Genomic DNA, 10,697 nt, shown 5'->3' with positions numbered 1-10,697 from the left:
AATACAAAAAAAAGGACATAATTTTACGTGTACGTTGTGTGAGTAAATTTTGTTCGATTTAGATCAACTTAGTTAGATTTAATTGTAAAAAATATTTGGATATGTAGTGGAATTGTTAATATATTAATTATGTTTACTCTATAAAAAGGTATAGCGAGAAGTTGTTATACTCAATTTGCAGGAAGAAAAAAAGACAAAATAAAATGATGCAGGTGAGTCCTTAAGCTCACAATATACATGTATAATTTCTCATTGCTGCATATTATTGGAGACACACGCCACATACATAATACATTTTCTTCTTTTCTTGTTTTCGCATTCCATTATTATCGTCGAAGCGTATATACCATATTGCTATATGTAAGTCCCAGCTATGAACTCTAACAAGGATTATAAACATATGCCCAAATTAATTTATCATTCATGTGACTACTTTGTATCGCTCATTGCACAATTTCATGTTCATGCATCATTATATATATTATTGGTGCATTAATTATCGATCTCTTTGTTGCTAATTAAAATTTACAAATATTAGTTATATATTAATGGGTATTATATAGAGCATAAATAAAAAATAATAAAAAATTAATTCAAATAATCTAAATTTATTCTATTTAATATTTATTAGTGATTGTTAAAAATAATTGTATAATTTTAAATGTAATAAATATATAATTATAGATATTATATGTATAAAATTATAAATATAATATTATGTAATATAAAATAACTTTAGATATTTTTTAGTATTATTGGAACATAAATAATGGACTACTACATTATAACGATAAATTGTTAAAACTAACAAATATTTTTTTTGAAGAGATATTTTTTCTTTTTCTTTAAATACATCATCCGTAAAAATGACGCTTAAATAGCTAAATACTTCATTTTACCCGTAAGTATTTTAAGTTCGAATTTTAGGTCAAGATACGCAATTACTAATATTACTCTTGTAGAAAAAGAAATTATAATTCTATTAAAAGGATAATTCAATGCACAAATATTTTGCGTTCTTAAAATCTAAAAACAAAGTCGCAATTAAAAAAAAATGTAAGGAAAAGTATAGGTAGATAATGAAAATACTAAATAATTTGAATAATGAATATATCGGATGTTTATGGGCGGTGCTAAGTAACTAATGACTTTTTTGAACAATATGAACAACCACTAATCAAATAAAAACACACTATACCTTCAAATTATCTACCTAAATCTTAATATTAGAATAACATTTCGCACACTATACATCCAATACATTTATTGTCACATTATTTAATATTTTTATTATTTACCTATACTTTTTTATTTTAATTTGATGAATGGTTATTCATGTTGTTTAAAAAAATGATTGGTTATCTAGATACATAAAAAAAACTACTTATCGGTTGCTTCAAGACTTCCTTCTCTTGGTAATTCTATTAAAAAAATAAAATTAAAATTTTCGTAAATGAACTTCAATATGTAAGATAATTAATATAAAAAATTTATCCATAAGCATTAAGTTGTTTCACTCCCAACTAAATTTCCAAAAAAAAAAAAATGATGTCTAACATCAATATCTTCAAATTTGTTTATTACTTAGCAAATTATTTGAGTGATGATCAGCAAGGTGTAAACATGGAAGACAAGGAGGAGATGGAATCATTGCTTGGTCAAGCTGAAATCTGGAAGTTCATGACCAGCTTCACAGACTCCATGGCGCTAAAATGCGCCGTGGAGCTCGGCATCGCCGACATAATCGAGCGGCACGGCGAGTCGCTGCCGTTGTCGAAGATCGGCGAAGAAATTGAAGACGCGGCTTCGCCTGAGATCTCGATGCTCCAAAGAATAATGAGGGTTCTTGTAAGAAGAAAGATCTTCAGTGCTCAGCACTCGGAAAACGGAGACACGCTGTACGGAGCCACACGCGCCTCCAAGTGGATCCTACGCGACGCAAAGATGACATTGGCGCCGATGTTGCTGCTTGAGAATCATCCCATTCACTTGAACCCTGCTCACTACATTAGTCAGTGTATCAGGGAAGGAATGCAAAATGGAACTGCGTTTTTCAAGTGCCATGGCCATGAACAATTTGTTATGACAGGTTTCAAACTCTACTCTTCTGCAAATATTCATTTCTTGCCAAATCAAGAATTAAAAGGTGCATGCAAAAACCAAAACAAAATTGATTATTAGAATTTTTTTTTTAATTTTGTAAAAGTTTTCAAATATATATTCATAAAAAAATTATAAAAAGATATAAAACATTTATTCTTATTTTAAAAATCTAAAGATATAAAACAGATCCAAGGCTTGTTTGGGAAGTTTCAAAAGTAATTTTTTTGAGCTAATAACTTATGAAAAGTAGTAGTATTAATATTTTGTACAATTTTCAAAATCAAATTGCAACTTTCTAAAAAGTTATTTAGGAGTTTATAGAGAAATTTAAAAAAATGAGTTCTTTTATAATACTACTACTTTTTATCACATTTTTATAAAAAAAAGAAAAATCACTTTTAGAGCTAAAAACTTAAATACAAAATAACTTATTTATAAGTTACTTTTAATATAATCATTTATTATTTAAGATATTTTATTAAAAAAAGTTTAATTAAGGTATTTATCTAAACTGGACATAGTATGGGCTTGTATTTGACGGTAAATAATGTTTTACTTTTTTGAATTTCTTAAATATTTTACTAATTTTTTCTATGTTTGAATTACTTTTGAAATCCTTAGAGTTTCACTCGGTTTTCAATAAATTTTCACATTTAAAATTGTTATCAAGTATATAAATATTTGTAATCAAGTTCCTATGTAGTATAAATGTTTCTAATGTTTTAAGGTGTGAAACGTAGGTTTGGACCCTGAATATAACAGGTTGTTCAATGAGGGTATGGTTTGCACTGCAAGGGTTGTGTCAAAGGCTGTGATATCAGGCTACAAAGATGGGTTCAAAGAGATTAAGTCGTTGGTTGATGTTGGAGGTGGAATTGGAGGGTCACTCTCTGAGATTGTGAAGGCATTCCCACACATCAAAGGTATTAACTTTGATTTGCCTCATGTTGTCGCAACGGCACCCATGTATGATGGTATCACCCATGTTGGTGGAGACATGTTTGCTTCCATTCCTCAAGCAGATGCTATTTACATGAAGGTATTAAACCCAACTTAGTTCATAGTTTTCAAAGTGTAAAATATAATTGCCAATGTTTTTCAACAGTGGATTTTACATGATTGGAGCGACGAGCACTGCATAAAGATTTTGAAGAACTGCAAGAAGGCAATAGGAGAGAGTGGGAAGGTGATAATTGTGGATCATGTTCTTAAGCCGGAAGGAAATGATGTGTTTGATGACACTGGGTTTGCCTTCGACATGATGCTTCTTGCACACAACAGTGGCGGCAAAGAAAGGACCCAAGAAAATTGGAACTGCCTGTTTAAGGAAACAGGCTTCCCTCGCTACAACATCATCAACATTAATGCTCTTCCATCAATCATTGAGGCATTCCCAATCTGATCTCAACAAAAACATGCTTATGTTTCTCACCATTTCATTCTTGTTTGTGTTATCGTGAACAGGGTTTTGTAGTCCCAATTTCGGTATGGTTAATTTTGTGTTTTTATAATATGATTTTTAATAATTAGTCTTTTACATCCGTTAGATAATTTAGATACACGTCACAAAATAAGTCATTATAACATTATTTAACTAAAAAATTATCAATTTAATCACAATATTATCTTTCAATAATTCATTAAGAGATTTAATTTTTCGAAATCAAAATTGATGTAAAACGCGATCTTTAGCATTTAGCTATACAAAATTATTTAAAAAACAAATATTAAAAATTATCATATTTTATTATTTTTTATTATCATTTAATTATCAATTAAATTTTTTTAATTTAATTTTTTTAATTTAATATTTTAATAATATATTTTATTTTATATTTTTAAATAATACTTAACTGATGACCAAAATTAATAAATTCTTATGGGTCTATAGTATATGTAATCGCTTATTATTTTTCATGTGTGAGAGAGAGAAGTGTATAACGAAACTGTGAGGAGAGATGTGTTTCACACTGGTATGGGATATACAAATTGAAGGCACCGATTTGTTTGTATTATTTTCTTTCTTAAACAAACAATCACAAATCGGATCCGATTTGTGATTTCGAAAATAAAAAAATTTTTAATGTTAAAATCGGACTGTCCGATTTATAGTTTATTTTTTTCTCCAAATAAATTGGACCCTCCAATTTATAATTTATTTTTTTCTTCAAACAAATCGGACCGTCCGATTTGAATAAAACATCATATAAAAAAAAGGGAAGTGCTAGGAAAACAATGAAAATTTTGAACAACATGAACAACTACCAATCAAATGAAAATACACTACACCCTAATTTAATGCTACTAATTAAATTTATTCTTTTAACCCTATTAATTCACATTGTTTATACATTGTTTAAAAATCTTGTTGGTTACCTATACTTTTCATAAAAAAAAACACCTAATCTTTCGATAACAATATATTACATATATATTTAATTAATATAAGAAAAATTAGCCATATGTAATCACTTTCCTACCATGCAAACAAAAATAATCATGACATAATAATTTGGAGACGAGAAACCAAATTACCTTAACCAGCAGCGATAGCTACGATATAGCCTAGCAATGAGGAAAATGTATGGCTTCCAAAGCCACAAAAAAATAATCCAGAAAAAGGAAAAATAAAAAATAAACAAAGCAAACCCATCACACAACACTTTGCCCTCTTCCCTTCCTCAATGCAAAACACAGCCTTCAACAAAATGTCATTTTTCCATCTCTTGTTGTTCTTCTTTCTGGCCCCACAACCACTCCCCTCTACCATCATAGTGGGTCTATTCCAGACATTGATACCACCAACAACACTGACATGTCATATCATATCATATATCATAACATAGCAGGTATTTGTTGTATCTATCTATCTATCTATCTTATATTATTCTATGCATCTATGCATCTTCCACTATAGTCTTTCTTTTTCCCTCAACAAATATTCTTGCGTAAATTTTCACCACCTTAATTTTGGATATATACAAAATAAAACAGTGGATCGCATAAATAACTGAAATGATCCAAGGTGGGCTAGTCAGTAAGTTATTTAAATTCTTAATAATAACACTCAGATGATTATGTATATATATATAATATGAACGACGAGATGAACAAATAATTGTCATTTAAACACAAAAATACAATATTTTTTTCTAAGGCAGATTCAGAAAGGAAATAAATGTGACATTTATAAATAACTTAACAACTATATCAGGTATATAAAAAAACAATCATCAAATCTGTTATTCGAATAATACATATTAAAAAATAAAATATAAATTAAAAATAAATTAAACAACATATATATTTATACACAAATACGTTGTCACTAATTTAATAGCTAATTTTTTTATACGCACGTAGTATTTGATAATTTAAACGTGTTCCATTGATTGAACAAAATTTTTAATGTAAATAAAAGTTTATATAAAATGTAATTTTTTTAATAAATAATGAAATATACTTTTTTTTATCATGGATAATTGTATAACCTATAATATATTTTGCAAAAATACTATTCATACATTAAAATTAATCATTAATGTATTTATATATAAATATATGTATAGTTTAATTTATTTTTAATATATATTTATATTTTAACATGTATTTTATACTAATAATTAATTTTGATGACTGATTTTAATATACACGCAACACACTCGTATATTTTGATGAAATTAGTGAAATTTACTTTATTATTATGAAGGTGTCTAAAAGCAATGTAATAAGATAATGTCTACGCAACAATACAATAACATACATACAAGAAATTCCCTTGATATGCTTTTTCACTTGTCCTCTTATTGAATTTCAAAGCGTTTGTTATGACAAAAGTATATAAATATTTGTCTTGTATGTAAAGTTGGTGGGCTAGAAATAAAAAATAAAAAAATAATTAAAAAAAGAAAGAAAGCTTAAAGGTATATGCTATGCAGAGCACGGACACCACCCACCTCCACTTCTGAACCAGCTTTTTTCAAATCTACTTTTCCATCACTAACTTCATTTTTACTCCTTAAAGTTAAGCAAAGGCAGAATCCCCTTTTGATTTATTTTGTTATGTGTTTCCTTCATTGTCAACTTGTGTTATTATGTCTCATGTTAATTAAACTTCTGGTTATTATTTCTCTCTCTCTCTCTCTCCCTAGTAATTGCTGAAGTGAAAAAAAAAATGAGTGGACAAACAGAATTTTTATGATTGGTAGGTTTGAATTTACAAGGTTAGCATGGCTTGGTTGCAATCATAATTCATTGGGGACCCTTTTCTTTCAAAAATTGATCTGTCTTTTTTTTATATAGAAAAAAAAATAATTGTCTTTTGTTGTTGTGACTTTTGGTTTCTGTTAAGCTTTAAAAAAGGGATGAAAGGTTTCTGAGTGTGATTGCATCCTCATGAGATTGAGAAAGAGGAAACGATGTTTTCCTTCTTGCTCCTCTCTTCACAAAGTAAATCAAATATTCTCTTCTTCTTTTTTCCCCCTCATATATCACTGATTTTTGATAATGTAGGAGTTTCTATATATAGTATTCAGAAACTGCATCATTTTTACCAGTTTCTGTAACCATTTTGAGAAAGTAAATTGCTTTCATAGGTTGTGGATTGATGAGTTTTTCATATTCTCCGAATGCAAGTGTAATCCAATTTTTGTTTTTTCTTTTTGGGTTAATACATGGCTTATGAATTGAAATGCAGGTTGATGAAGATGAGATTTATTGGAGACATAGAAAGAAAGATGAAGAGTTGGAATGGTCACATAATTCCACTCACTTAGTATCTCAGTTTGCTCAATGTTTTTGTGAGTAACCCACCCTCTTCTACCTTCATCCATCATCATCTTTTGTTTGTTTCCAGTTTTATTATTATCTTGATCACAATATGCAAGATTTCTGCACATTATGCAAATTGTTCCATTCAATTACTCAAATAATTTAACCAACTTGAGTTGATCGAGTGGTTAACTCACTTAAGTAAGTGTCGGGGGCTTCGATTCCAGCGTTATGCATGTAGCAATCCATTGTCTGACGGCAAACCCTTAAATGGAACTCAATTTCGCGACAGATTAGTTTTTCACATGATGGGCTGGGGATACCGTGAAAAACCAATAAAAGAAAAACACAAATCATTTGATTCTCTTGCATTCATGATGATAATTTCCTTTTATGTTTCATTGGAGGGTAAATTTCATCTAGCTGGAGTTCATGTGCAATTTATATACTCTATATATGACTATATTGCCTATTTTCCTTTGTTGGTTTTGTCAATTAGGATGAGTTTTGATCCTTTTATTTTTAGCCCATTTTCAAATTTCGAGCTTGTGTAATAGTGTGAGCAGTAGCTATGTTATGGAGCTTTTGCTTTTTGTCAAATAGAGACAAAGGAGCTTCTTTGCTTCATCTAAAAATTCATTTCAATGGAATGCACCTTTGCAATATAGTCTGTGTTTTAGGAAAAGCAATTTTCAAGAATGAACTAGAAGAACATATTATGTAATTCTGAAATCTACTTGGTGTTTCTCTTTATGTATCTGTTTTAACTTTCAAGTTTTGTTCTTCTATAGCTTATCCCTCATATAATTTGTTGCATGAAGCTAATGCTATGGTTGGATCAAGATCATGGATAGGAGCACTCTTTAGCCGCAGTAACACTCGAAGAAATGCTGACTATCTTTTGACACAAATCCAGGTAAAGGAAGAACCAAAGATGGTGATTTGTTTAACTAGTGCAACTATTTCACTTTTAATGCGGCAGAGAACTTTTTTTTAATTTAAATCAGCACTTATGTTTCCTAGTATGTTTCCTATTGTTATTTCTCTTTTAGTGAACGTTTCATAGTCATATTCAGGAGCAAAGACTTCAAAGACTTCAAGAACGGATGAATGTTCCATTCGATGAGGCTCGACCGGATCATCAAGTATATTTCTTTGTTTATCATGGACTCTGTAATTTCAGAATGATTTCAATTATATCTTCAAACCACACTTGACTAACAATGTCATAAACTCTCAACAGGAAGCATTGTGTTCATTGTGGCATTGTGCCTTTCCAAATGTCTCTCTGAAAGGCTTGATATCTGATCAATGGAAAGAAATGGGATGGCAAGGTCCTAATCCATCAACAGACTTTAGGTAACAACAGTTATGTTCAAATAAGATCACGGGACATTTTCGTTTCGTCCATTTGCAACAATTTGCTGAGTACATTAGTGGATGATGACAGTATTTGGCTTAACCAATTCATTTCAGACAAAGTTGTAAATAAAATCAAATATTAACTTGTGTAGCATAACAAGAATAAATTTGATCCTGGCCTTTTCTCGGTGGAGATCTGTGTCATGCAATTAGTTTAGTATACAGATTTGTTAAATAACTTATTTGGTGAAGCTCATCAATTTTCTGATTAGTTGATACAATAATATGAAAAATCACTTGTTCATTAGGCTTCAAAAGAGGTTCAATGTGCTTCAGCTTCCCATCACCTCAAAATTTTCAGGCAACTTTTTTTTTCTTTTCTGATATCATGCTTTTCCTCAGGGGGTGCGGCTTCATTTCGCTCGAAAACCTACTCTATTTCGTGAGGACTTATCCGGTATGCATTCCTTCTTTTCGTTGTGCACATATGGAAGAACTTGATCTTCTTTTATGTGCTTATTTTAATCTTCCTGATATCTGTCTTGGGAGAAAAACAAGAGTTATTACTAATTTTTATGGAAATTCAAATGAAGACATCTTTTAACAGGTTGATGACAAAGAAAGGAGGAAAGCGAGCGACATGGGAGTATCCGTTTGCCGTTGCTGGCATTAACATATCATATATGTTGATACAGATGCTGGATTTACACTCAGGTTTGTTAACCATTTCTCATTGCACTCACTTTTAGTATTTATTGATTTTATTTGACCAGCTTCACCCTCAAGATTCAACAGACTTAAAATTATGAAAGACTTAAAGACCATGAGTTATCTTACATCAATGCATTTTACTTTTATATTCTGTCATTTGGAAAATTTTTCCTTTGTCAAAACTAAGAAATGCAAGCTACATTTTGTAATAACTTAACTGATATTATTTTTGACAGAGAAGCCTAGATGTCTTCCGGGCATTAATTTTGTCAGGTTATTAGGAGGTAAGAGTGGTGTCAACTGAATTTTTTGATTTCTTACTACTCCTTCAAGGCTTCAACTGATTGAACTAAAAGTTTCACTGCCTGGTTCTGCAGAAGATGAAGAAGCATTCGATGTTCTATTTTGTGTAGCGTTCGAGATGATGGATGCGCAGTGGCTTGCTATGTGTGCAGAGTACATGGACTTCAATGTATTCTTTCTTTCTTTCTATATTCTTTCTGCATCACCAAAAAAGGGGGGAAAATTAGTTACCTTGGAGAACACGCTACACAACTATGACTTCTGAAGATGATGTTAGGATATATTATTAGGTTGTGTATGGTTCCTATCTTGAGACATAAAAGACGTTAATATTTTAGTCTTGTGATAGTAACCTAATGCTACCTTAGGAACCAAGATTGTGATGGAAACATGTACCAAACCACTTGAACAATCCAATGAATGGCCATTCCTTTCTATATGAAAACTGAAAGTGAGACATACTAATTTCTTGATTGCTGTTGATTTCCATGGCTTCAGGAGGTTCTACGAGCGACGCGGCTGCAATTGGAGAGAGAGCTATCCTTAGAAGACATCCATAGAATACAAGACTTACCTGCTTACAACCTCTTGTATCAATAGGCTTTCCACTCTTATTTTCTCTTCTTCTTCTTCCCTTGTCCATATGAGCAACAAATTCCACAAATGATGAAACAATTTTGTAGGTATTGCATATACAGTTTCATTTACAATGTCAACCCCCTCAATGTACTTCAGGGGGTTTTAGTATTCCACTTTTTAATGAACTTGTGTTAGTCACTTATGAAGTTCTCTTTAGCTGACATTAAGTGAATTAAATGAGTGGCTAATGACATGCATTCTTGAGATGCAAAATGCATATGGAATTGATTAATCAACAGGGAGCAAGAAGCAAGAAGCGGGTACCAATTCGCACGTTCTGATTCGCAATTCAATCATGTAACAGTCATTGAATATATCAAATGCAAAATACCAAACATTTATGTAGATGAAGTTTCTTTTCTTTCTCCTGGGAACTGAATCATGCTTGAAAATGTAATTTAGACATTGAATTGAAAATAATATGCTAAAATTAGGTTTAGTTTTTGGTTTTAGCTTAGACTTAGAAGTTGTCTGGTGATGATCAATTCCAGTGTTACTCGGATTATGAATAGAACAGCATAATTTGCGAACCTTTTAATGTATTAAGTTAATCAAAATAATAATCATTATTGCGATCAACATGCTATTTCAACAATTGCTTCTAGTGATGTTTGAATAGTGTACGTGTTTTCACATAAGAGGTATAGGTGGGGGGTTAGGAGTGTGTAACCCAGTGAGGGAGTCCTGAGTTTTTCTTGTATAATTTGTCTTGTTATCTTATCTTATTTTATTTGCTAAGATAAGGGAGGTATTTGAATTTAAATGTTGGTTAAAAATTTCTGGTTTTCTGGCCAGTTTGGACCGTAAAG

The 10,697-nt window shown here is 30.6% G+C and overlaps 2 protein-coding genes across 5 annotated transcripts; both read left to right on the top strand.

The window, feature by feature from the left end:
• The first annotated feature begins 1,546 nt into the window (after positions 1–1,546).
• Positions 1,547–3,559, top strand: LOC107634248 ((R,S)-reticuline 7-O-methyltransferase-like). Its single transcript, XM_021118368.2, has 3 exons — positions 1,547–2,089; positions 2,844–3,142; positions 3,209–3,559. Exons 1-3 carry the CDS (start codon positions 1,549–1,551, stop codon positions 3,503–3,505), a joined length of 1,137 nt encoding a protein of 378 aa, XP_020974027.2. The 5' UTR covers positions 1,547–1,548; the 3' UTR covers positions 3,506–3,559.
• A 2,411-nt stretch (positions 3,560–5,970) lies between these two features.
• Positions 5,971–10,233, top strand: LOC107629887 (ELMO/CED-12 family protein). 4 transcript variants are annotated; one of them, XM_016332824.3, is made up of 10 exons: positions 5,971–6,126; positions 6,800–6,902; positions 7,695–7,789; positions 7,950–8,018; positions 8,117–8,232; positions 8,638–8,692; positions 8,829–8,949; positions 9,183–9,230; positions 9,324–9,418; positions 9,748–10,233. In XM_016332824.3, exons 1-10 carry the CDS (start codon positions 6,031–6,033, stop codon positions 9,847–9,849), a joined length of 900 nt encoding a protein of 299 aa, XP_016188310.1. In that variant the 5' UTR covers positions 5,971–6,030; the 3' UTR covers positions 9,850–10,233. The 4 variants fall into 4 exon arrangements, with proteins under 4 accessions (XP_016188310.1, XP_016188313.1, XP_016188312.1 ...); XM_016332827.3 differs by having other exon boundaries at positions 6,054–6,307; XM_016332826.3 differs by having other exon boundaries at positions 6,054–6,552.
• The last annotated feature ends 464 nt before the right edge of the window (positions 10,234–10,697 follow it).

This window comes from Arachis ipaensis, chromosome B3 (assembly GCF_059453495.1).
Source record: "Arachis ipaensis isolate K30076 ecotype BB chromosome B3, ASM5945349v1, whole genome shotgun sequence".
Taxonomy (NCBI): Eukaryota; Viridiplantae; Streptophyta; class Magnoliopsida; order Fabales; family Fabaceae; genus Arachis; species Arachis ipaensis.
Note: the sequence above shows the minus strand (reverse complement) of the source record. Positions and strands in the feature narration are given on the sequence as shown.